The 25,794-nt window shown below is 48.3% G+C and overlaps 3 protein-coding genes across 8 annotated transcripts; all 3 read right to left on the bottom strand.

The window, feature by feature from the left end:
- Positions 1-84: 84 nt before the first annotated feature.
- On the bottom strand, positions 85-12,811 carry asxl2 (ASXL transcriptional regulator 2). 5 transcript variants are annotated; one of them, XR_008412677.1, is made up of 13 exons: positions 12,605-12,751; positions 10,996-11,078; positions 10,091-10,199; positions 9,880-10,018; positions 7,410-7,522; positions 6,996-7,116; positions 6,613-6,672; positions 6,250-6,410; positions 5,520-5,616; positions 5,329-5,434; positions 4,296-4,956; positions 1,842-3,500; positions 85-1,599 (listed from the first exon to the last, which is right to left on the bottom strand). XR_008412677.1 is itself a non-coding variant. In XM_053845147.1 (12 exons), exons 1-12 carry the CDS (start codon positions 11,384-11,386, stop codon positions 1,950-1,952), a joined length of 3,240 nt encoding a protein of 1,079 aa, XP_053701122.1. In that variant the 5' UTR covers positions 11,387-12,591; the 3' UTR covers positions 92-1,949. The 5 variants fall into 5 exon arrangements, 4 of the variants coding, with proteins under 4 accessions (XP_053701122.1, XP_053701123.1, XP_053701124.1 ...); XM_053845147.1 differs by lacking the exon at positions 12,605-12,751 and adding an exon at positions 11,348-12,591 and having other exon boundaries at positions 92-3,500; XM_053845148.1 differs by lacking the exon at positions 12,605-12,751 and adding an exon at positions 11,154-12,590 and having other exon boundaries at positions 93-3,500.
- Positions 12,812-12,877: 66 nt separating this feature from the next.
- On the bottom strand, positions 12,878-17,863 carry LOC128747328 (kinesin-like protein KIF3B). 2 transcript variants are annotated; one of them, XM_053845151.1, is made up of 8 exons: positions 16,308-17,863; positions 16,144-16,245; positions 15,429-15,551; positions 15,250-15,368; positions 15,054-15,173; positions 14,784-14,898; positions 14,436-14,614; positions 12,878-14,127 (listed from the first exon to the last, which is right to left on the bottom strand). In XM_053845151.1, the coding sequence occupies exons 1-8, from the start codon at positions 17,742-17,744 to the stop codon at positions 13,998-14,000; spliced, it is 2,325 nt and encodes a 774-aa protein (XP_053701126.1). In that variant the 5' UTR covers positions 17,745-17,863; the 3' UTR covers positions 12,878-13,997. The 2 variants fall into 2 exon arrangements, with proteins under 2 accessions (XP_053701126.1, XP_053701125.1); XM_053845150.1 differs by having other exon boundaries at positions 15,250-15,551.
- Positions 17,864-18,751: 888 nt separating this feature from the next.
- hadhab (hydroxyacyl-CoA dehydrogenase trifunctional multienzyme complex subunit alpha b) lies at positions 18,752-24,608 on the bottom strand. Its single transcript, XM_053845201.1, has 20 exons — positions 24,443-24,608; positions 23,524-23,565; positions 23,362-23,432; positions 23,143-23,276; positions 22,677-22,815; positions 22,489-22,608; positions 22,291-22,393; positions 22,100-22,222; positions 21,920-22,038; positions 21,706-21,762; positions 21,525-21,634; positions 21,044-21,178; positions 20,809-20,980; positions 20,657-20,743; positions 20,448-20,588; positions 20,300-20,368; positions 20,042-20,237; positions 19,862-19,976; positions 19,645-19,790; positions 18,752-19,220 (listed from the first exon to the last, which is right to left on the bottom strand). The coding sequence occupies exons 1-20, from the start codon at positions 24,507-24,509 to the stop codon at positions 19,075-19,077; spliced, it is 2,292 nt and encodes a 763-aa protein (XP_053701176.1). The 5' UTR covers positions 24,510-24,608; the 3' UTR covers positions 18,752-19,074.
- Between the last annotated feature and the right edge of the window lie 1,186 nt (positions 24,609-25,794).

The raw sequence follows: 25,794 nt of genomic DNA, 5'->3' as shown, positions 1-25,794 counted from the left end.
CTTTTCTGTTCCTGTTTTTACTGCGGTACAGCACTTGGTGACAATCTCGCATTGCTTTTTTACTGCTTTATAAACAAACTTGGTGTGGTGTGGTGTGGTAACCGAACCTTGTTGCCGTGAAGCTGTACAGCAGCGGTCTTTCAAAAATACACCTTCATATCTGCGCGTCCTCATAAAGTCCAGAAAACATGTGTCGAGTAATTCCATGATTTATTCATAATAGTCTATCGCTTTTGATAAAATATTTTACAAGTGTTCATTCTTATATTACATTCACTCTGAGTTCAAATGTAGACATTTCAGACAGATCGACTGGGTGATGACAAGCACACACAGGCAGAGGGAGAGGAACACCGATGGGAGCAGGGATGAACTACCTGACTGGTTCGAATCTATCAACATTGTTCAGCTGCCTTTAAGGCTAAGTTTCTAAAAAAAAAATCAAATCCACACACATGTGCAATAGGAAAGACAGCATCACAGTGAAATAAATAGGAAGTCTGTTTGTGCAACAACTGGATAGAAACGCTCTGTGTCATATATTGCAGATCCCAAACCCCATGCAGAGCAAAAATAGAGCCCCATTTATAACAAAAGAAGGACTTGGAAGTGTCCACTGACGAAAAGCAGTGCTTTGTCTTTTTTCATGTCGGGGAACATGGAGTGAATGACAACAAATCACATCTGACAGTCGATATATTCTCTGATTACCCTGTTGACTTTCAGAACAAAACAAAAATCTAACTTTCTAAAAGAAAATATATTAATCAAATATATTACAGTTTCATCGAGTGCAGGAGAAGAAACAGAACATGGGACTTTGGCTTTTTCCGTTTGATGCAATTCTGTATCGTATGCATCACTAGTGACTCAGGGCATCACAACGTTATATATTTGGACACTATTGTAAAAATAAACATACTAGAACAGCACTTGGAAAGTGCAGACTCTTACTAGAGGTTTTCTCACAGAGGTGGTTTGATTGATTTGATTGTGTTCTGTGAGGACCGTCCTGAAGGTGACAGGCTGCAGCCAAAGAAATGATTTGAAAGATATCTGTGCATCCAGACCATCCGGAACATTTAATCATCTATTCCTGGTCTCACTGTCAATACAATGGGGCCAAGTTACAGACCAAAAACAAAAGCCTCTAGGAGGAAGTGAAGATGTTTTTCTTTTCTAAAAAGTTTCATTTCAGGAGCTTCTTAGTGCCAAAGCACTTCTTTAAAGACGAAAAAGGCGCGAGGGGGTTAAAGTGATACTGACTAAGACCATGACCTGGGCAGTGGTAAATATAATATCAGCATTCATATTCATATATACATTTATATCCAGGTGTTTAAGTGCATCACTGAAGGTGCATCCTCGGCTAATTCTTTACAAAGTTTCATTCCCAGGCTCAAGCAAGGTCATCAATCTGAGAGTGCTCGGTTATACAATGTACACTTGTATAGAAAATATTCACCTTGAGGAGCATCGCCCTGCCACAAGAGGTTCTCCACAAATTATGGTCGGCGGCGCCATCCTCGCCGACAGGCTGGGCCCGGTCCTAAAGGGTGTCAGGCTACAAACAGCAACAGTCGTGGCTTCTTTGATGCTCTACAAAAATAGCAACATTCAATCTTCTCAGTTGAAAAATAAAACAACTACTGACTGATTTATAGTTAAAAAAATAGATCACAGAACTCTAGCGCCATCACTGTCAGATTGAGTGGCAACAAACAAAATTGCACGAGTTTTTTGACAACACGTCGGATCGGCTGTTTCATCCCCGACCACACGGTGGCGACGACAAACGGAGCACAGTGGTTGGAAACCTGGGAGGATGCGGTGAGACTCACGTCGGGGTGGTTGGTTATTGCAGTCTGGTTTGACGTCTGCTGGTGTCAAAGGCTGGTTGTACGATCCGAGGCAGGTTCTATGAGGAGACGTCGACGTCGTCGTCGTCATCATCTGACCACCAGGCACGACACGCAGAGTTTGGAGGGGCCGATGCAGTCGTCGTGACAAAAGGCTCCGCAGCCTTTACACATGATCATGGCTTTCAGTTGACAGTAGCATTTCGACTGCACCTCCTCCATGCTGGGGCCCTCCAGGAAGGTCTGGTCCGGTGAGGGCTCCCCCTGGTGGTCTAAGGCGTGGCGGGCAGGAATGGTGGTGACCGTGACGGAGAAAGACATGACGCCGGCGCCGTCAGCTAAGGGCGTGGAAGAGACGGCCCCAGCGCTGTTCACGGTGTGCGGTACAGACGTGCTGCCGAAGCACCGGGTCGCGACCTGATTATCTAGTGTTTCCATGGGCTGCTGGTGGCTGAGGTCCTTGTATGGCTCCGACTTTCCCAGATTGTTATTGCAAGGTTTGAGTTCCGGGAGCTGAGAGAATGTGGCGCCGCCGCGGTTCGTACCAGGAGCCTCAGCATCCTCCGAGTCCGGTTCCCTCTTTATGTCCGAGGCAGTGACGGGCTCCGCCTGCTGCTCCGTCTTCACTGCCATGGCCTCCAGTTTCACACCCTCCTCCGCACCCTCGCCCTCCCGCTTCAAGCCATGGAGCCGCCGGCTCTCGGACGCCCTGCCGTAGGTGGAGACGTTGAGCAGGTAATGTCCCGTCATGGCCGGCCGGGGGATCTTCTTACGACGTGAGAGGCCGAGTGAAATCCTGCGGCGAGGCTCAGGATGACTTGCTTGGTGGTCGTGGTACTGAAGCCTCCGGGGCTCCAAACCTCTGGCCGGCTGATGGAGGAGGACCTTGCGCTGCATCAGAGTCTGTAAGATCTGCTCCTGAGTCTCTTGATCAGGAAGCTCCCGGTGTGGCCGCACGCAGTCTGAACTCCCAGCAAGGCTGAGCTCCTCCGGCTGAGCAGATGGAGCGGCTGAAGAATGTGGCTTCACCTTGTTGGCCACGGGAAGGTTCGTCATTCTCCTCTCCATCTTGGCCAAGGGTTTTGGAAGGATCTTCTCCAGAGGAACCTCTTTTCCCTGGAGGAGCTGTGTCACCAGAGGGTTGTTGGCAGGGATGCAGGAGCTGGTCCTGCTCACAGCAGCCGCATGACCCTCCTGAACGGGCTGTGGTGCTGGACCTGGGCCCGTCTGCTCAGGTCCTGGAGGAGACTGACCTTCCAGCCTGGGGTCAGTCTTGTGTGAGTTTAATGTCTGAGGTGAATTTAAAGAGCCTCCACAGCTCGGAGATGACGAGCAGATCTGAGAGCTGCTGCTGACGGGAAACCTGGAGGTGACTTGAGGGGATTTGGGGCTGGGACACGGGGAGGGTTGGGTGGAGTCACTGCCTCCGCCAGGTCCAGGGCCCGGCACCGCTGCCTTGGAGGAGGAGGTTCCAGCGGCGGCGGCTACTCGCTGCGCTCGTGCCAGCTGAGCTTTAGCTTTGATGTCAGCCAGAGTGCGAGCGCCAGTGCGAGCCGGGCTGGACAGCACGGCGGCCGGAGAGCTCCTGGGGGAGAGTGGGCTCGGGCACACAGGGACCGGAAGTATCCTGGACACGGGAATCTGCAAGGAAGCACAGCAGAAAGAGACACTGGTAGCTGTTTTAAATTTGTGTCAAGCATCAGACAAATGAATCGACTGCAAGTCTTCTTCTGTCTCTTTGGGCTCCTTCCTTCAGGGGTGGCCACAGCGGATCATCCTCCTCCATCTCCCCCTGTCCTCTGCTTCCTCTTCTCTCAAACCTACAAACCTCATGTCCTCCTTCACCACCTCCATCAATCTCCTCTGTGGCCTTCCTCTCCACCTTCTGCCTGGCAGTTCCAACATCTCAACATCTTCATCTACCAATGTACTGGCTCTCTCTCTCTCCTCTGTCCATGTCCAAACCATCTCCATCCAGCCTCTCTGACTTGGTCTCCTAAACACCTGAGCACATGTGCTGTCCCTCTGATCCTATCATCATCCTGCTAACCCTCTGCTACCTCCAGCTCCGCCTCCTGTCTCTCCCTCAGTGCCACTGTTTCCAAACCCTCCAACATTGCTGGCCTCACCACCCTTTTGGACACTTTCCCTTTCATCCTCACCGACAGCCTTTTGTCACACATTTTCTCCAATGATTGCATCCTGCCTGCACCCGCTTCTTCACCTCTTCCTCACACTCTCCATGGCCCTTCAAACCCCCCACCTCTCTGCACCCGGTAACTTCACCTATCCAACTGAATCGACTGCAAGTAAATGAGTGAAAAGACCAACTGAACACCCGTGAAAGAGCCGCACATGTCAGTGAACGCTCAGCTTTCTTCACTGAAGAGATGTGACACGGACAGAGGCAGTGAGCGCTCGCACGCTGCTCCATACCTTAAGTGGCGGGACCCTCTGGCTCATGGGTGGCGTGGGTGTTGCTGGGCTGGATATAGAAGATGCACTTGGAGACACTGAGGAGACTGAAGATGCTGAGGACTGACACTGCCTCTTCTCTGGTGTCACTTCTTCCTCAAACCCCGTGGGGAGGGCCTTTCTTTTGAGCAGTTGGAGAGCACTTCCGTCGGAGCTGACCTCCTCACTCTCTTGGGAAGCTCTGAGTCCACTCACCAGCGGAGCCTCTTTTAACTCTGGACTGGCCTGAAGCGCAGGACTCTCTTTGACAAGCGACTGCTCCCGTACGTCCTCGAGCTCAGGTGCTGCGTCGGATGTAGAGGTTTCCACCTGTGCAGCCGCCTGAGTGGCGGCGTTGATCTTACGGTTTTCAGCGTACAGGGAGCGTCGAGTCCTCATGGGCTCGGCGGCTGGGAAAGGCTCCCTGTGGCGCACCTTCAAGGGCTCCTGCACCTTTGTCGTCTTCCCATCTTTGGCTGTGGTTTGGAGAGGATCTGCCAGGCCGCTGTCTTTGTTGCTCTTGATCTCCTGCAAGGCTTTGACTGAGGATTCCGTCTGCTGAATGGAGGTCTGGCACCTGTCGGGCTTCTCAGTCACTCCAGCCATTGTCAGCTCTTTAGATTCCTCCAAACTGAGGCCAGAACTAGGGGCAAAAAGAATGTGGGGATATCAAGCAGTCCTGCTACGATGGTGCCGTTATGTTGAAGAGCGTTGAACTCCTCCAACACAACTGCAGTGGAACTACTACACATGACAGACATGAATGCTGTTAAAAGCTGTGATCAGAAGCTCAGACAAGTGTTTGGGTTCAGTATTAAAGTGACAGGATGGTGTTGCTTTGCTTGAGTACTGGAGGTGACAATGTCAAGTGTCTGACCTTTCGCTAGCAACTCTCAGCTCATCTGACAAATCTTGCCTTTCAGTGAGTCAGTTGCAAGTGAACTGCTCCTCTGTTGCCTGTCTACACTGGGCCTCTCCCTCCACTCTTCGAAGCCACACAGAACAGGAAACTTACTTTTCACCATAATAGCTTTCAAAGAAGGTCTCCTTCCAATGTTCAACTTTCCTTTCCTTCTCAATTTCTTGTCGCATTCGGAGCTGCAGCTCTGGCGTGAACTCCCCTGAGGCGATGGACAGGGAAAAGAAAATCTCTCATTCACTCTGTGAGAATATTCCGGTTATGATCAAGGAACAGCGAGGGCCGACCTTCCGCCAGCCGTTCCTTCCAAGACTGTGCCGCTGATGTGAAGAACTCATTATTTAAGGCAGAGCTGGTGACCTTCAGGAGGCCATCCATGCAGGCCTGCAGACAGAAAGACAGATTTACTATTACAGTCCATGTTTTCAGCATCTGCCATCGAGATTTGAATACAAAAAAACAATTAGAAAAAAAAATCAAGTCAAGTAAAAAACAAATAAAATACCAAAAAATGATGTTTTTTCAGATTTGAATTTTTTTTTACGATTACAAATAATTTTTTATAAGTTCAAAACTGATGGCACAGAAATGGCGTTGGGGGCGTGTCCTTGCACTGTGGGTGGAGCCGAAACAAGACTGACAGCGCTCAGAAACGCGGTGTGATTTACAGGCAACACGGATATTGTGATGCTGTAAAAATACCTGAACATGTGGATGAGTCATGTGGATGTGGGAGAAAAAGAGCAGATACAACACACTGCTCCAATCTACATCCTGTTTAAGGTGCAACTTGCCATCAAACACCATATAAAAGAAGTAAATAATGCCACGCTGCATGGTTCTGTGGTCACATTTCAAATGTCCGATTTCCTCCAACAATATTGAATTCAACATCACTAGTGGTTCAGCACTGCAATCATGGGCCGAAACATCATTTTTTGGAATGAATCCTTTTGGAATTCAATTAGTTTTTTGTCTTCAAATCTGGATGGCAGAGCCTGGAGTTCTGAGCCGCACCTGTTGGTCAACCTCTGGCAGAAGTTTCAGCAGCTTCTGCTGACAGTCTGGCGGCAGGACAGAGAAGGTGTGCTTGTTGATGATGGCCCGCAGGTTTGTGTTCACCAGAATGGAATCTGGCGTCTCCACGTCGATTTGACACCTGCTGCGTCTCAGGTGCCCTGCCAGTAAAAGCACACATTGAAGACAGATGAGAAAAGAGCTTTATGAAAGGTGTGTTGGCAGTTATGTTGCTTGTATTCAGGTGATAAACAGCAAGCTGAAATGGCTGGAGAATTGTTGACGGTCAATAGGTCGGCCACACAAAACTCTTTCGTCTTGACTGATGCTAATGGAATACAGAGCAACTGCAGTGTGACCCACCTGGACTCAGGCGACTGGATCTGGCAGACGCCTTCCTGGGGATGACTGAGTGACACAACTCTGTGAAGACATGAAGAAAGCCGTCCTCATTTTACTCTCCTTCCCATAACATATGTTGATTGAATTCTCTTAAGGTGATGCAGAGTCATCGGCAGGTTTTTTTTTTCCAGGAAATGTGCAGAAAGAAAGCATGATGTTTGGCTGTCATGAGTCATCCAAACTGTCGGCTTACATTTGAGCCGTAGCAACCAGGAAGAACTCAGAAACGGGTTCTCCTGCACCAGAGTCAGGAACAAAACGTAAAAATATGTTTATTTAAAAATAAAATAAAATAGGTTTCCATATAGGGATTGAGCAAATGGCACAGTTAAGCAAGCACTTACCGCTCTTGCTGGCCATGTTCTCCGCCATGTTTTTGATGGTCTTCAGAAGCAGTCTGGGGCTGGAGGTAGTGGGCATGGCCCCCTGCCTGCGCTGGTTTCTCTGCTGCTGCTGCTTCAAGGCCTATTTGGAAAGTGCAAGCGTGAATGTTCACTTGCTTTAAAACCGGCCTCATGAAAACTGTTCCTGAGAAGATCATTCCCACATCCAACCATCTGAAAGAACAACTGCTCATGTTGGTCTGTGGCTGCTTGCACTGAGCCTGGATTTGTCTTTTAGGTTTAGTGTTTGGGCCAGTGAGATTGACCCTCCGGAGACACCGTCCACATGCTACAGAGCAAATGTTTGTGTGTGTGTGTGTGTGTGTGTGTGTGTGTGTGTGTGTGCAGGGTGGGTGGTTCTGATGAGTGGTCTACCTGCTTCAAAGCTTTCTTGCTGTGTTTCTGAGACGGAGAGATGATCTTGGCGGAGGTCACGGAGGGCGAGGAGCAGCGGGGCTGCGGAGACGACGGCTGCAGGTTGGCGGGAACTAGCAGAGAGAAAGGCATGACGCATGCTTGACAAAACACACTTCCTGTGGGCGGCATGCACATCACTTGTTGCTCTTGATGACAGTGCAACCACAAGTGCGCACAAAGGGAGGATGATTCAGCAGCTTGGAGGAGCTTCTGTCGAACATATATCTGTGCATCATGTCACATGAGAGCCTCTCAGTGCGATGATGTAAACAAGGGCAGGTTGACAAAGGACTCCCGCTGCTCTGTCTCCTGTGGGACGCCGCCCACTGGGAGGTGAAGGAGGCTACTTGCCAGGCATTAAGAGGAAGTGCTCACTGGAAATACACTGCAAAATCAGTGTTTCCTGCTGAGCAGCCACTTAACATATCACTGTAGGGTACAAGGTGATGATAGTGACACTGAGGTCATCATGACAGATCTCCAGCCTATCAGTTCGCAAATATCACTGAGGAGACCATGACGCAGTATGTTGATTCAAAACACGTAAAGCACCAGAAATGTCACCACTGCTTCAGTCAAGAATGAAAAGGTGTGCAAAAGTGAGGGGGGGCCGCGGGTGTGTCTGCGCTTGTACAGCTGTACTTGTGGGGACTCATTCTTGGGAACACACCTACATGTGAGGACATTTTTGCCGGTCCCCACAGGCCCAAGCCTCAATTTGAGGATGAAAACATCAAAATAAGTGGGTCCTGGTTCAGGTTAGCCGTGTGTTGGTTTTAAAGGTTTAGGGTGTATGTGTGTGTGGCTTGTTTATACTGCCTCGTGGGGACCAATTCTTGACAACACACAATCCTCCTGAGAACCTTCTGTCTTCGTGGGGATCTTTTGCTGGTCCCCACAGGTCAAACTAACTGGGTCATTATAATTAGGTTTCAGTTTGGGTCAGAGTCCTGGTTAAGCTTAGCTGTGTGTTTTGGAGGGTTAGGTTTAGGGTAAGTAAAAACTACAAAATAGCTCGGTTATTAGAATTGGGTTTTAGTTTGGTGCAGAGTAAAGGTGAAGTATAGCTATTTGTTTTTGATGGTTAGGTTTAGGGGGAGAGGCTGGGGAAAGGGTGATGTCAATGGCAGTCCTCACAAAGATAGGAAGACAAATGTGTGTGTGTGAGAGAGAGAAACAAGCTTATGCTATCGTCACAAACCAAACCCAAAATAAACCCCTGCAGGGTATTAGTACTAAAACAAAGACAAAAAAGCAGCAATTCTGGACTTGTTTTCCGCATCTGGGGAGGAACAGTTGCAAGCTCCCTTTGGAAACATTAGACAAGAACTTTTGAAAAGTTTATAGACTCTCTTCAACACTCGTCTCTATTTTTGTACCTTCAGGGTAGAAGTAGATATCATTCTGGACTTGTTTGGAAGGTTAAAAGATGCATCTACACTGCGCTAGAGCTGCAGCGTTCTGCGCCGCCTGACTGAAGAGGTCAGGCTCGGTGGTGAGCTGCTTACGTAACGCGTAACACAATGTGTGCATCAGACGAATACTGATCAATGCTGCTTGTCATTTCATGACTGTATATAGCAGAGCTAAGATTGCTTGTTACTTGAATTGAATTATGTTAGCATGATGCACAGGCTTATTGACTACCGTAAATTCTAGACTATAGAGTCCACGGAAATATTAGCCACACCCACTAAATTAAAGAAGGAAAGTGGTGGTGCTGTCTGCGCCGTAGAAAGGCTTAAAAATGCATGAGGATTGAGGCTCCACCCTGGGGACTCACTCATGAAACAGACTAGGCAATGTTCTGAACTGGAATCATCAACTCCTCACATCTTTTATTGACATTAAAGCGCTCCAAATGGGTCCTAAGTTCTGACACCACAGCTGGTCTCAGCTGCTGCTTCTCGTCTCCGCTCCTCCAGGAGATCGGCTCTGTGGCCGGAGCTATTGAAACGCGGGCAGAAACAGCGCATTTGGGGCTTTAAGGTCAATAGAAGGCCTGTGATATCATGGGTTTGATGTGACCAGGCTCAATATTCTGGCAGCGTGAGGCTCCAGATACTAGCCGCGCCACAGGGTTCAGAGCGGGAGGAAAAAGGTAGCGGTTTATCGTCCAGAAATGGACGTGTCTATGTATGAAAATACAGCCATCACAAAAAAGATGCTTCCTCACGCACAACAAAGAATAAACATCATTATCTGTTCATTAGCGACATGTGGATCAAAACAACAAATCAAAGACTGATTTATTAGCACCTCTATGAGGGTGTTTTGGTAACTTCCAACCAAACTGGAGCTAAAATAAGATTGTGCAGACTGACTTCCACACAAACAAAATGCTTAAAGTAAATGTGCAACAAAGTGAAGAAGAATATACATATATATATATATATATAAGTTTTAACTTGAGAATTTCCTTTTGTACCTCGTCGCATCCAGCGTCCTCTCCTGCCCTCTTGATTGATGGCGCTGTTGTTTTCTGAGGACCTGGAGTCCGAGAGATTGTCGCTACTTTCCTCGGAGCCTTCGTCAGACAGCTCCTTAGCTCCATCCGAGCTGTCCTTCTGCACCCAATAGCAAGTTATTTCAGAGGGGATCCAACCAGCGCCGAACTTGTCAGTGAAAAAATCCCAAACCTTTAGCGTGTAGACTCCCATTCTGCCCGGGACTTTATAGAAGATCCCCTCCTCGCCGCGGGAGTTGGTGTGCAGCATTGCATTGAGACACGCCAGAGGCGAGGTTCCGCTGGTTCACGAGAGAAAACAAAACCTCACACAGTCGCCAGGTCAATTGAAAAATGGAGAGCAAAGAGGCAGCACAGGCACTCGGATGAATCGCTGTCATGCAGCAGGGAAAACTAAAGATAGACTTTGTCAGGAAAATATGACCTTGGCTATCAACTGTGCTCATTTGTAATCTGCTAGTGTTACAGAAATCCAAGGTTAGCATAACATTCAACTTTGGTGAGTATCTTGTTTTTGAAAGCACACACGGAGGACAGGCACACGGTGAAATGAGGTGTGAACACACACTTTTCTTCAAAGAAAAACACTTGAGTCTCCACATCTATACAAGGACACTCATCTATTGAAATAATCTGCATTTTATCTCAATTTACTTTTGATTTGGAGGCTAAAGCTTGATCATAGTTTGCTGAGCTTCTAAACGAGTCAAGTCTCATTCTGTAACACTTTAAATCATCATCAATATTCTCTTCAACAGGTGGATACAGATAACCAGGTTTATAGCCACAGTATTTGTCTTCATTTGCGTCTGTAGATTTGAACACTTGTTAATTACATGCAGGACGATCAACAAGTGGCATCTGCAGTAAGATCATAAATGTCGTGGTAGAAGGTCTCGCTAGCTTTTCTTACCTTCTGGATGAAAATTGTGACAATGAGACAAAAAGAAATGCAACAATTAGAATTGAGTGACAGTTTCTTCATGGGGCGATCACATTAGATGATGATGTCAGTAACACAGACGACGTGAAAGCTCTAGGAGCGGAGGCCTGCATGATCGACGGCCAGCTGCTCACCTGATTTCTTTGAGCCGTTCTCTTTGGATCACCTGCAGGATTTCTTTATGGCTCATCGGTGTGTTTGGGTATTTCTCCAACACCTGCGAGGGAAATCACATGACTGTACTGAACAACATTAGAAACACAATGCAATTCTCAAAGGCTTTTATATACACCTGTTCTGGCATGGAGATCCAAATTTACAGCAACAAAAAGTGATCACATTCAGGCTCACAACAAAGAAGAAATGCAAACAACAGACCCAATAGTGTGTAAAAGGGTGTCAGATTGCACCCAGTTTTCACACAAAACAGTGTCTGGTGTGGCCTCCGTTTGCATCACACAAGGCCACACATCTCTTGGGGTTTACCGGTTTGTCTCCACATGCAGTTCCTGCACTGTGGATCATCACATCACATCAGTCCAGGACATCCCAAACTCCTCACAGAAGCGGTTCTTCACACGACTAATCGTTGAATAATACTGTCGAGTTAACTCACAATTAATCACAAATTAATATCACTTGTTGAATCTGTTCTAAATGGAGGTTGAAGGAAGAGTTTATTAACTCTGACATGCTTTCAATCCTATGCTTTCAGCCTCTTAAAGAACATTCATGACAGCATCTGTCGGGGTGGACAAATGTTTACATGAGGAAATCCGTCCTTTAAGTTAGTACGTATTAAAAGTCTGCTTAATTTTCTAATCATCGCGAGTTATCACGGCTTCAGTGCAATTAATCTACATAAAAATCTGTGACCTATTGACATCCCGAAAACATCAGGCGTGAAGGTAAGCACCTGGAACTAAGCAACACAGACAACCCACTTGTTGCCAAGATGCTTCGCTGAAAGGTTTCGCCAGATGACACGCTGTTCTCGCCACTCTCAAGCCGCAATGATATTGTCTTTTCAAACCCCGACACTGTAAACACATGACGTTTAACAGCGTCATTCTGCTTCACCAAATAACCCTTTCGCGAGTAAATCACCTTTGTTTTTAATGGTCAAATCAGACGAAATGTATGCTGACGTTTGTTCCACGACTGCTCTCGAAACAAGGAAGGACGCGATGGTGCTCGGGTCTCTCACAGTCGGACTGCGGAGCGAAATGTCACTGCACTGCTCCCGAGAAGTTCAGCTGCAGTTGATAGCCATTTTAGCTGCCTGTCAGTGAACAATTGACGGCCGCATGCGAACGAGACGAGCACCGGGTGAAGGGGCATCGACAGCGGTGAAACTACGGCTCCGACGTTTTGTGTCCAAACAAACTTGTTTACGTAGTTTGTAGCGTTAGCGCGGCTAACGAGCTAACGAGCCCGGCTGTCACGTAGCATTCACGTCACTACTCCAAGTTTATTCGCGGAGACGAACATGTCAGCGACACCGAACACACAAAACACACGATTTAATGGATCCAAGTGAGTGAGCGGGACGCTAATGGGGCTGGAGCCGAACGCTCGGGGCAGACCCAGGAAGCTAGCCGGCTAACAGCAGCGGTCAGACGCGGGCCTCCAGTGCGCAACCCTCCGTCTCCAGCAGCAGGTCGTGAACTCGTAAACACACTTGAACAAGTGGCAGCAGGTCACAAACAACGCCGCGGACGGCAGGCGACACGCCAACGGTACCGTTTTCGCGGCTTCCGCCCACGTCCTCCCCTTCTTCTTCTTCTGCCTCTCCCTCATCGTAGCTGCGGGATAGTGTTGGTCTATCGTGTTGCCGTCCAATGTTTAGCATTAGTTACCGCGTAAGACCTACTCCATCTGCCATGTTGGACTTACTGTACGGGGTCACGTGACCGCCGGCGACGTCACCTTACTGTACATGAGCGTGTCACCGTTCCGGCTGCAGGTTTCCCGGCAGGAACGCGTCCCACCACGCGGATACGTCGACCACTGGCACTTTATTTTTGAGTGTGTGAGCATGGGAAAATAAGGCAGCTAATCAAAAACGTTCACTGCAAGCAGATTTGAGCTTCTTATTTACATCATCAAAACATAGCAAAAACCATTCACGGTCCGGTTCAAGCGTTTGTCTGTCGATCCAGACCAGCCATCAACTGGGTAACTCCTGGATGCCAGCTGCAAATTGAGAAGTCACTGTTTACCTGTCTATTGTCCTACATTTCACGGCGGGTGGTGTTGTCTGTCTCCAGCTCTCTGTGCGCTCTTTGGTAACCCCACAAGAGGACTGTGACACTGTGACACTGTGGGTGATCTGGGGCCCTCAAATAACTACAGCTGTGCCACACAGACAGACAAGTGCCACTGAAGGAAATGAATTCATCTAGCATGCTCAGTTTAAGAAGAAATCAATGGACTGGAACTTGACGCTTCAGTCTTCAAGTCGGCAAACAATGTTTAAAAAATGCAAGCACAAGCCCAGTCTGCCTCTTTAAAAGCAAATGCACAACACGTGCAACACACCTAGTTTAACAGAAGCTGAGAAGCTGGAGCCTTTTGTTGCTGTTGTATCACACCTGCCTAGTCACTGGAGCAGTTTGACTCATCATGACAAATGAATAAAAAAGCAGCATGCGGATAATGATGAACACAGACTACGCTATAGTCTGTAGTTTACAAGCATGTGTATTTAGCAATGTAAAACTATGTGACTAAAACCTGACTAGCAACTGTAAACAAGCTACAAAGCTGATTTTGCATAGGTTTGGTCTCATTATTTGGCATTTCTGCCAGAGATGGATTTATATACTGTCTATCTTTTTAAGTGGTAACTTTTCATGTATTTTTCAAAACTCATTCCAAAGCAGGTGATGACAAGAAGAATAAGTTATTTCTCTAACAAAAGGGAAGTTTGAGTCAGCGGAGAAGCTGTTGATCATTATTAATGTAAGACGAATGAGCTGCCCAAACGGTTAAACCAAGTGTGCTGCGCGTTACATTGACTGGGAGAACTTATTAACTCTGGCAGTTGCACCATGTTAAAGCCTGAACAGCCACTTTCACATCACGAACGGTGCGGCGTCTGCGCTATACTACGGTCGGACACTATCGGGCGGCGTCAGGGGTCCGTCTGCATCGGGTCCTGTTGGATGTAAGCGGCGGACGATGGCCTCTGTCTGTGAGCGTGAGATCCAGATGTGGTCGATGGGGATGATGAAGAGACAGATGCTGATCTCGTTGCTTGATACCTGCAGAGCGAACGGTCTGAATGTGAGTTTCTGAATGACACAGTAGAAATACTCAGCTGAGACACAGGTGGCGCTGCTGCAGAGGGTTGGCTTGGAGCATCTAAGTCATATTCTCTGCCATATTTAATGTAGACATTGATGATGGAATATGTTTAAGCTTTTGCACTAATGCAATTTTACATTGTTTCTCTGCTCCCGGCAGTTTGATTAAACTGAAAACCTCTTCTTCAGCAGCTGTTGCTGTTCCCAGCCTCCGGTATCAGACATCGGATGCATCACCGACAGTAGACGCAGCGTTGGTCTCTCACCAGGATCTGGATTTCCTGACTCTGGATGTTGAATTGTTCCTCTCTCGCGGGGGGACGGCGCCCAGAAAGTCCTGCAGCAGCCAGGGACACGGCGCTCTCTCCAGAAAGGCTCCCTTCAGGTTCAAGTTGAACATCGTCGGAGGCGACATGTCCAACTCCAACAGCATGATATTCTCTGACTGTCAGAAAGGACACACCCACATTTCAAATCCAAATCCTCGTCAACATAGTTTTCCCCCTGATGAGTCAGGAGATTACCTCATCAACAGTTTCCATGGCGACCACATTCTCACACCACCAGCAATCATGACATTTTCATACCACTATTTTGAGATACTGGATCCTGACCTGGAATCGATACGGTGCCCCAGTCGCCGTGGCAACAGCCATCTGTGCGTATTGGCTGATGGGCCTCTTGTACCCCACAGCAGAGAGCGGCCTCTTCCTGGCTTGAGGGGGGGAACTAAAGAGAGATTCCATCAAAAAATCATCATTCAGAAGATACATGTCAGCAACACTCTGAGTCAGAACAAATGTTCATGTCGAGGAAGGGCTGTGGATTTGAGGCGACACCTTACAGTGGTCCCGCAACAGTGAAAGTAATAGAAGGAGACGCACCTCTCTGCTGGTGGGATCACCGGCTGCAGTCTCCACTGGTCCTCCTCCATGTCAAAGTGCAGCCTGCTCATGATCTTGCGCTTCTCCTCGGGAGGAATAAAGTTCTCAATCAGAAGATACCTGGGAGCAGAACATGAGATCATCTGCTGTGGCCAGCCTCATGACCTCAGGACAAGACTGTGTGTGAGCTACTGACTTGTACTTCAGTTCTCTGGTGAGCTCCGTCTGGGTCTCCTCAAGCTCCTGCCTGGTTACGACGTGCTCATCCACGACGTCCCTCATCTCCGCCTTCACCATCTGCAGCTTGGCGTATAACTGCAGAAGACTGTGGATCAGTTTATGAACCCAATATTCCCGTGTGAATGGCGTCCTCACCCTCCTGAGCTTCCTGGTCTTCAGCTCCACCTCCTGCTGCAGGGAAGAGAAGGTGTCTCTCATTTCTAAAGTCTCCTCGTCCTGCAGCACCACCTGCTGCTGGATCTCTCGCTCACGTCGAATCTGCAGGATGAAACCACCTTCATCACATGAGATGTGAGCCGGGCCATGTATCGGCAGGAACCCCACGGTGCGATACGCATCCCGATACAGGCGTGCTGATACGATCCACCCAGATACATCGCAATGCTGCCGCAACAGTTGTTTATAAGAGCCATAATATTATGGGGAATAAAAATCACCTATAACACAAATAATATTAATAATATTAAGTGCATGAAATTATTGTTCTTTTTTGAACTGCTCCCTTAATCAACAACATAACTCCAGTGTACTGAAGGAACACATATTAGTATCAAACCATCACAAATGCTGCAGCATAACCAAGTATTTTGTCAATACATTTTCATATAGTGGCCTTAAAACGCCCAAAGTACTGCAATATTCTCCAGGATTGGGCCTGCATCTACAGCTTGGATTGACCCTGCGAGCCCCCCCTTTCCCCCTCAGACCTCTGTAGCGAGGTACTGACCACTGCACAGTCACACTCCCAGTCTGCTCCACCTGAGCTGCAGCCTTGCTGGCAGCAGGAGAGCCGATACAGCATTGCAGCAGGTCAAGGTGGAGTGTTTCTGGTGAGCCGCATCTCACCGACCTGCTCCGCGATCTCTTGTCTCTTCAACTCCAGCATCTTCTGCTGCTCGTTGGTGTGGTCGATGATGGTCTTCCCTCCCTCCAACAGCTTGCTCTCCATGGCCTTCAAACAAAGGCATGCAGTTACTGCTGACTGTGTCCACAGCTCCTGCTCCACATCCATACCTTGTACTTCTCGATGACCTTCTCAAGAGCATCCGGGTCCCACTGTAGTTCCACCAAACTCAGCCTGTTCCCATTCAGGTGCTTCAGCCGGCCCTTGCTCTCCCGATACTGGAAGGCCTTCTCCACGTCGCTGCCTTCTTTGGTGAAATATTTCACCTCTTCCGTCTCGGCTGAACTTTTCGGATGATCTCCTTGGTTCTCTTTCAAGATGTCCTCCTCCAGACCTGCCATGTTTCTGCTCAACCTCTTGCTGTCCCGTCTCCTCCTGCGCTCTTTCGCCAGCAGCCCTCGCTCCTCCAGCTGAGCCTTCAGGCGGGCGATCTCCTCCTGGAACTCCCTCAGCAGGGCATCTTTGGGATCCTCGTTGATCCGAGGCTTGTTCTTGATCTTCTTGGCCCGGCATGCGTACCTCAGCGTGGCTAGAGACTCGTCGTGGTTCTTGTGGGACGGTCCCACCGTGGCGATCATGACGGTCTTTGCGTTCCCGCCCAGCGAGTCCTGAAGCAGGCGAGTCAGTTTGGAGTCTCTGTACGGCACATGGCTGCTCCTCCCGTCCACCAGAGCTGAGATGACGTTCCCCAGAGCCGAGAGGGACAGGTTGATCTTCATGGCTTCCTTCAGGCGTTTGCCTTTGGCACCCGTTTTGCTTTGGCGTTCGCTTCCGGCCAGGTCCACCATGTTCAGCTTTCCGACCCGTATGTGGTCCTCCCCGTCCGGACCTGTCTCACTGCACTCGACGGTGATGACGAAGATGGCGTGGGAGCGAGAGCTGCGCTCGTTCATCTTGGTGAAGCCCACCGATCTGGACTGGTCCCCGATGTTCATCACCTGCTGGATCTCGGCGGCGTTCTTGGTCACCACTGAGGACAGGTCTTTGACGTAGACCCCGTACTCGGGGCTCTCCTTCAGTTCCAGCTTCTTGTTGTTGTTCTTGCAGAGAAGATCCCGGATCTCCTCCTGGTAGATCTCCAGATAGGATGACCTCACCAGAAATTTCTGCTTCTGAGTTCTGGAGATGTGTGTGAATATGTGATGGAATGAATTTGGGACGACACCCCGTCTCTCGGGGTCACTGGAGACCCCGTGCATGGTGTACGTTTTACCTGTCCCAGTCTGTCCGTAAGCCAATATGGTCCCGTTGAACCCCTGGAGCACCGAGTCCACCAGGGGTCGCACAGCATCGTCGTAAATATCATTCTGTCTCGAGTTCCAGTCGTAAACTGCGTCAAAGGTGAAGACTTTCATGGGCTCATCAGGTGGCGCCTTCGGGTTCCGAATGGTGATCTGGCCCAGCTTGTCATCCACCTCCAGGATGTTCTCGCACTCCTCCTCCTCCTGGCTGCTGAAGGGTCGGCACCGGGCCACCACCCTCACCGCCTCGCAACGCTTGCTCTTGGACATGCTCAGAAGATGGTCCCGGCGGAGGCGGACGCCCATCGGGAGTGGTCTTCCAGCGGCGGCTCCGTGGAGCCCAGGTTGCGCGCCTCCGCGATCATGTTTGGGGCAGAGGATGCTGCGAAGGAACACTGCCGGCACACGCCCCGCTCCGCGGACAATAGGAGGCGGACACGTGACCCTGCGCAGCCAACCGCAGAGGAGAGAAGCCCAGCGTGTTGACAAATGAGCCAGCGAGTCGCACCTCGGCACAAATATTAGATTTGGAAATCATTCGGCTGAGAGAAGGTGGCCGGCCTTTTGTTAGACACAGACTTGGGATATTTTCCCCGTCATTCCTGCGAATACTCGTGTCTTACTCGACGTCTGAATCGTGTTCCCTCACCACCAATAAAGACACAAATGTGTGACTTCAACAGAACCTCGCCATCATCATAACGTTCCACCTTACATCATCTGACTAGCTTCAGCGTGGACACACGTCACTTTCTCAACAATACTGTCGTGTTCGGTGTTAACAACAAAACAGTTCTGCGCCATTATTATTTTTAAAATCAGAGCATAACATTTGATTTTTAAATAGTCTACGCCTTCACCTTTATGACTAGAGAGTCATATATAAATATGGGGATAATCTGCTGCTAAAAAAAAACAAGGTGTCTAAATGGAAATTATTTTGGGCATATTTTTAGCTTTTGTTCCCTGTTGGGTTTAATCCGTTATGAGGTCAAAGACCCTTCGCATATTTCGAATTATAATATACGTCTAGAATTCTCTCTGCAGTTTGTTGCATGCATCTTTGACGCATCTGTATCATGAAATGAATCATAAACAGAGAAAGTCACAGGAAATGCTGCTGCTCATAAACTGCTGTGGTCAAAACTTGATGTAAGTACGTGATATTTCAGCTCAATTATGGAATGGTTTCATCAAAATATCCTTTCGGTATTTATTTTCTCTCTGGTAAAAGAAGACGGACCAACCATGGTTTTGATCGTGGATTAGACGTTGTGATGAACAAATCCACACGGCAGTGCACACCTCTTGTAATGACTGATTTATTCACAACTTCCAAACTGGATCTGGTACCAGGGTTTGCACACACCCCAAGTGTTGACGGGTCCAAAGAAAGCAGATTCGGACAACAAACATCTTTAATTTTTGCCGCACAATCGTCTCAACATTCTTAATGTGTGAATATTTAACATTAGAACCCTCCGTCTTCCAGCTACACAAGCACATTAGTGAGCTTCCTTGGTAAAGTACAAAAAAAAGCAGCGCTTTCTGCGGACGTTTCTAATCTCTTCGCTGCGACACACCAGGCACATTCTAGCCCAAGACTGGAGTTCTACTGGCACAGGCGGTCAGTGGGTCACTTGTGGAACTTCTTGCTTGGATCGCTGGCGTGGTCCAGGAGAAGTTGGCATGGTGTGAAGTGATTTCCATACACGGCTTCAAACCGCCTCATCTTCGCTACCAAGTTGTCGGCGCCAAACGTGTCCACAAACCGGAATGGACCTGGGAACAGACCGAGTGTCAGTCATACTGTCTTAGATGAACAGTCAGGGATTCAAGTGGAGCAATGCTTCATGATAGTTGGAAAGTTGGTGGGTCGTAAATTAAAAAAATGCAAACCCATGTAAACCACGTATGTAAAACGCCTTGTAGCTGAGAATGAAGACAATAAGTGACTCTGGTGAGGTCCAACGTTTGAAACATGAGCACCAGGTCAATGTCCAAATCTGAATCCAATCTTGAACCAATACCAGTGATAAAGAACCCAAAACAGCACTGAGCAGCACAGGCTCCCATGAAAACATTAACCACAGCGCCACCAGCAAACTTGAGGTCCGACTTCAGACACACAACAACTCAGCTCCTTGAACCTTGCCAGCGAGTCATCATTTATCCATCACTCCACAGACAAAACTGAAGGTCGGACCTCCAAGGCACGGTGGGAAGCCCAGGCCGAACACTGCTCCGATGTCTCCTTCCAACGGATTGGCTAGGATCCCCTCCTGCAGGCACAACACCGCCTCATTGACAAATCGTGAGATGAGTCTGTACTGCACGTCGGAGTCCGAGGAACTGTGGAGAGCAAGGTGTCGCATCAGCATTTGATTTGGAGTCTTGGTTTCGGCAGTGTTTTGGGAACTCACACAGAAGGATTCGGCGCCATCTTGTACTTCTCCAGGATGTCTCCGATTTCGGAGTTGACTTCCTTGGACTTGAGCCCTGGCTGGTAGATGTAGCAGCCCTTTCCAGACTTGCGACCTGGAATAAAAGCAAGCGAAGCTGCTCTCACACAGCCGCACATGCAGACGATTACCTCGCTTTACCTTTAATCCCCATGTCCACCATGGTCTTGAGGACTTCGACGTTTCCGCCGCCGAACCTGGAGCCAAAAGCTTTGCCGAGATCTTCGGCCACGTGGGCGGCGACGTCGATGCCGACCTCGTCGATCAACGTGGCGGCTCCCACGGGGAATCCGAAACTCGTGGTGAGGGAGTCCAACTTCTTGGGGTCGGCACCTTCCTGAAAGATGACTTGGCATGAGGAGAGAAGCCGGAGTGAAGCGACATCACCTCTGGACGAACCTGAAAGACTCGAACGGCCTCGGCTAACATGGGCGCCAGACATCTGGTGGTGTAGAACCCAGGTCCATCCTGCGGGAGGACAGAACACACGTCGTCTGTGTCGCTGATGCAGTTACCCTCAGGTGCCACCAGGAAAGAGGGACCTTACTCCAACAACGATGATGACTTTGCCTTGCTTCAGGCCGACTGCCACAGCTGAGGCCGTGGTGTCTTTGGACGTCTGCTCGGTCGTGATGATCTCCAGCAGCTGCATCTTGTCCACAGGGGAGAAGTAGTGCATTCCGATCACCTGAGAGGAAACAGTTGAGGGTCAGAGCAAGGCAGAAGCTTGAACCTCCAGAGCTGCACACGTCCAACCTTGTCAGGTCGTTTGCTCGCAGCGGCGATTTTCTTGATGGGCAGAGCTGAGGTGTTGCTGGCAAATATGCAATGCGGCGGCACCACCTGGAGAAGAGCGCTGGTTAGAGCAGACCCTGACACCAAAGTGCAGAGCGCCTGGCTGAACCTACAGCCTCCACTTCCTTCAGGACGGCGTGCTTGATGTTGATGTCTTCAAACACGGCTTCAATGACCATGTCTGCCTTGTCGAAGCCGCTGTAATCCAGCTGACCGGTCAGATTGGAGAGAATGGAGTCCCTCTGGAAAGACGTGATGCTCTTCTTCTTGGTCTTGTCGTTGAGTCTGTGAAACGAAAGCCAGTTCATGACCACGATCGGCGTCGCTTAATGGCGCCAGAGAACTCACCCTTTGTAAACCTGCTGCTCTCCTCGAGCCAGCCCAGACACCGTGGTGTCCTTCAGGATGGTGCGTACACCTTTGTCCACCGTTACCTGAGCAATGCCGGCTCCCATCAGCCCTGCTCCCAAGATGGCCAGAGTCCTGCAGAGATGACAACTGATCTTAGAACAATTCCAGTCAATACCCCGCACACTTGGAACATGTGGAATCACAGCGGCATCTGGTGGAAGACTGGGGAATTGCAAGAAAAGGTGTGTCTCCCTGATTATTTTTCCAAGAGGCTTGACGCTCCAGGCTTCAACTAACCAACACATTGCTGGAAGGAACATGCAAACATCCGCTGTGTGTTTATCTACCACGCCTTCACGGTCAAACGCAGATGTGTACTTATCACACATCACATGACTCAGCCTGACATGTAGAGCAACCTTACAGTTGCAAGCCTATGGCAAGTTTATTTATTTATTTTTAGAAACTCATCGCTTACTTCACGTCTTTTTGAGGAGTTCCGAAGCGGTTCTTCTTGCATGCCACTTGACCATGATAGAGTCCGATGAGAGCAGCGGATTCTGAGGTCTTTGCCAGCTGGCCAAAATTCTACCGACACCGTGGAGCAGGAAGAGACATTTAATTGCTGCGACAGTGAAAAAGCAAGTCAAACGTCTTACTTGGGACTCCGCCAAGTATCCAGCAGCAGACCCCTGCTCCACTCCGGCCTTCACACACTGGGCTCACGAAAAACAAAACACTTAGTTCATTCTGGATATAAAAGTAGACTGGGAAATTGTTGAAGCGTATGAGGCTGGAAATGGTTTATAAGTCAAACTTGAAGAGAGACAGGGAGACAGATAAAAACAACGTTATCATCTGAACCATACTCACATCGATGATCTTCAGGGGGGCTGGATAAAGCCCTTTGCTCTGCTTCATCACTTTCCCTTTGACAGTTTTGTAGATTTGATTCCGCACCAACTCAAATCCCATGATATAATCTTGTATTTCTATCGAAGTGGGACATCGGTTTAGTGACTTCAGAACTTCACAGTGACTTCAAAAACATACTCTGCATGGTTCCTTTGGGTTTGGCAAGTTGGATCTTCTTGCTGGCGATTCCTCTGGCACACTGGACGGCCACTTCCTCCAGGTAATCGATCGTTCGTTCCTCTGGACTCTTCAGCCCCGGCCCTGTCGCATCAACCGTGTTTCAACACCTGGTCCTGTCAGAGAAAAGGCTCAGGATGTTCCTGACTTACCAAGAGGGTCGACCAGCTGGTCAATGAGGCCCATTTTCTTGGCTTTGTCGGCTCTGATGTTTCGTCCAGTCAGCATCATGTCAAAGGCATTAGGAAGCCCGACCTGAGGTCCGAGGGAAAAATATTTCACACATGTGGTCTTGTCGTGAAACGATGAGGAGGGCGGCAAGACAGGCACACAGCAAAACCAGAGCTCACCATTTTGGGGAGTCGCTGTGTTCCGCCAGCTCCAGGCAAGAGACCGAGCATGACTTCTGGAGTGCCGAGTACAGTCTTCTTGCTTTTGGTTGCTACTCTGTACTGGCATGCGATGGCGAACTGAAACAAAAGAACGGCAGATAAATGAACGAGGTCAAATGCCAATGAGCTCAGGAGCAGTGATTTACCTCCAGGCCGCCTCCGAGGCAGGAGCCGTTGATGGCCGCGACAATGGGCTTTGGAGATTTTTCAATCTTCTCAAACATCTTCTGCCCTTCCTGAGACAGTTTGGTGACCTCCTCTGTGCTAGTGCAGGCTTGAATCATGCTGCGACACAAACAGAGGACCTTTGCTCTTCATCACAATCTAGTCGTCTTTGTTTTGGATGAAATGGGCAGGAAGGGAATAATCAGGACAAACTCAAAAGAGTAAGGAGGTCTGAAGTCGGGTTCGACTGCATCGAAACACTTGGATTACTCCCTCTGAACACTCCAATTCACCATCATAAGACCATGAGTTTGGTATAAAAACACATTCCAGGCAGTGATTCTGGACTCACGCCTCCAACATGAACTTTTTTGCGACTGAATAGACGTGTAAAGTGTGATCACCCATTCAAATGGACCATCTTGGAGCTAAAATAGCCGGACTTACTTGATGTCAGCCCCTGCAATGAAACATCCAGGCTTGGAGGAGATGAGGACAGCACTCTGGACAGCACTGTTGCCCCAAACCTCCTCCATCACTTCTGTCATCTCCCTTTGCATCTGGATCGACAGTGTGTTCACCTGCATCAAGACAAAACAAATTTATTCGGGAATATGGGGAAAAGAATGAACAATTTTAACTGGCCCAACTATATTCAAGACTAACCTTGGAATCAGGCGCATTCATTCGAATAACAGCCACGTCTCCTTTGACTTCATAGTTCACATGTGTTCTGGCTAAAGAAAGGAATGGAGATGTACATTTCACATTCTGTTTGTGAAACAGTGACTGTCAATAACGTCCTGTCAACAGGCACGGTTTGATTACCAAGCATGGTGGAGGCTACGGAGAAGGTGCGATGAGCAGTTCCTGTTAAAACAAAACACAAGGAGAAAAGTTCATGGGTTTGTAATTTATTGGCAGGCAGTCGTGAGACATGGAAAGTGCAAGCACAACTTGGTCACAACAATGGAGACCTGCTGCTGGCCTTTGCTCCACTTCATACATTATCTCCTCTCGGAGGCCAGTCCAAAATAATTGAGGCTGGTGTGAAGAGACATACTTATTATCACGGCCGTATTTGTTTAACAGGGCAATGGAAGAAAATACACTTTTTCAAATAATAATAAAACCTAAATAGCATGCATCCAACAATCAAAAAGGGAACAGAGTTTGTTCCAAATATAAACAATACAGGTGCAACATAAGCCAAGAAAACGATTAAAATATGTCTTAAACGTAGCCACACTTCCACCTTTGTCATTTCGATCATGTTAAATAGAGCCCTATGAGAGGGTTGACCTCAGTTTGTCGGGCACATTGAATCCTGTTACAGGCTGACCCTTCACCTACATTCCCCGCCTCTCATACAGACTGAAACAGACATATAGATTCACCGCCCCGACAAACATTACGATATACAACACTGTTCACTGTGAATGGTTCTACAGCTTCAGGCGCTCATTCGAACAGCTTTTTCATAATTTTAACTTCTTGACAGCTTCTCACCTGCAGCGATTGCAACGCACAATGACGTGTCCGCTACATTATAAACCACCCACTTACAATGGGAGGGAAATCATAAGTCTACTCAAAACGCATGTTATGAATGGTTACAAAACAGGGCGCACGTTAGTCATTCTTCCTTAGCTAGCAGCTATATAGCCACCGAAACTTCACTACACTCTTCATTGATGACATTGCTATCCAGTTCAATGGTCAGGGCGGTGAGAAGTGGCGCTGTTACCGAGTGTTGCAGCATATCTTCTTAATGTGAACTTGGAGAGGACGCCAAGGGCTCGAACACCAGACATCTTGGGAGCGGAGGTCAGTCTGCGGCGGCGGCGTGAAGCCTGCTAGGTGGCTAATTGCGAGCTCGTACCGCTTTCTTCTGCGTGCACAATTCGCTGCTGGCCAACAATGACTAAGACTCATCAGCGCCACCTTTCGCTCGGATGGCCAGCCTGCCGTTATCTGTACGGGCCTTTCCAGACGCGTTCAAGTGCCTCAAGCCTTAAGAAGTGTCATCTAAAACGTGGTCACACAATTCTTGAAGCCACTACAATTAGATCGAGCTATGAAATGACTGATTAAATAGGAAATACTATATAGATAGATAGTCTGGGTTGCTTTCAGAAAAATCAGAAAATCATTGGGATCAAGCAAACACGGGGAACACAATGTCGCAGGTCACTTACTTTTGCCTTTCAATTTAGACCAACCAAATGACTGATTCAATTTAAGACTGGTCTCACAGATTAATAATAAAGTGTTGGGTGGCATGTCTCCCCAGCGGTCTCCCTTCTATTACATGCTTGTATAATAACATTGTTACATCGCCCACACTAGTTAACTATTATTTTATTATGACTCTAATATTGTCAAAAACCTTGATACTTTCCTTGAAAAAAACAGAATAATAAAACAGCAATAGCTGCATGTTTCCACAAGAGAGAGACAAAGCACCTGCCATGTCACCATTAAACGGTTTCAGTAATAAATATTCGAAATGTGAGAATGCAATGTTTCACAATGTTCGCATACCAGATGGTTTTTACGATTATCTCTCACTTTGAAGAACCACAATAGGATTAGTATCTAAACTTGATACTTTGATTCTCTAAAAGTCACTTACTCGGGAATAGTTGAGCCACGATTTCAATTTGATAAAGATGATTGGTCGACTGTTTAGCTGAAATTAGATCTCACTTCAACATGTCTGACGTGTCCCATAGAGAGAGGCTGGGATGCTTGATCATCCTTGAGAGGCTCAAAGTAGAACAGCTGATCCATCACACAGCAAGAAGGTGGCTCCGTCATCCAGACACCTAGTGTCGTCTTCTGGGCTTGTCCGACTGGTAGGAGTACTCAAGACAGACCCAATAACCAGGAGTAGTTTGGATTTGAGAAAAGCCTCTGTATTCTTCTCTGTCTCACACAGCTGGCTCTCTTTACTCTGACTGCTGCCCCCACGACACGGACCAGAGGAAGAACGTGGATGAAATTAATAATACACTATATCAAGAAATGATGACAAGGTCACCTGTGCGTTATCGATAAATACAACTGTTTGCTAATAATGCGTTGCCGTTTGTTTTG

This window comes from Synchiropus splendidus, chromosome 16, assembly GCF_027744825.2.
Source record: "Synchiropus splendidus isolate RoL2022-P1 chromosome 16, RoL_Sspl_1.0, whole genome shotgun sequence".
NCBI lineage: Eukaryota > Metazoa > Chordata > Actinopteri > Syngnathiformes > Callionymidae > Synchiropus > Synchiropus splendidus.
This window is presented reverse-complemented; position numbering and strand designations above follow the sequence as displayed.

Coding starts and splice junctions, on each gene's coding strand:
- asxl2 (XM_053845146.1), bottom strand. CDS start 12,661: ATGAGGGAGAGGCAGAAGAAGAAGAAGGGGAGGACGTGGGCGGAAGCC. Junction 7,523..9,879: donor AGGACGCTGGATGCGACGAG/GTACAAAAGGAA, acceptor TCTCTCTGCTAG/TTCCCGCCAACCTGCAGCCG. Junction 7,117..7,409: donor GCAAGAAAGCTTTGAAGCAG/GTAGACCACTCA, acceptor CTTTCCAAATAG/GCCTTGAAGCAGCAGCAGCA.
- LOC128747328 (XM_053845150.1), bottom strand. CDS start 17,744: ATGGGCGTCCGCCTCCGCCGGGACCATCTTCTGAGCATGTCCAAGAGC. Junction 16,246..16,307: donor AGGTCATCGAGAAGTACAAG/GTATGGATGTGG, acceptor CTTTGTTTGAAG/GCCATGGAGAGCAAGCTGTT. Junction 14,899..15,053: donor GTGATCCCACCAGCAGAGAG/GTGCGTCTCCTT, acceptor ATCTCTCTTTAG/TTCCCCCCCTCAAGCCAGGA.
- hadhab (XM_053845201.1), bottom strand. CDS start 24,509: ATGTCTGGTGTTCGAGCCCTTGGCGTCCTCTCCAAGTTCACATTAAGA. Junction 22,223..22,290: donor CCAGCTGGTCGACCCTCTTG/GTAAGTCAGGAA, acceptor TTGATGCGACAG/GGCCGGGGCTGAAGAGTCCA. Junction 19,221..19,644: donor CTTCCCACCGTGCCTTGGAG/GTCCGACCTTCA, acceptor GTCTGTTCCCAG/GTCCATTCCGGTTTGTGGAC.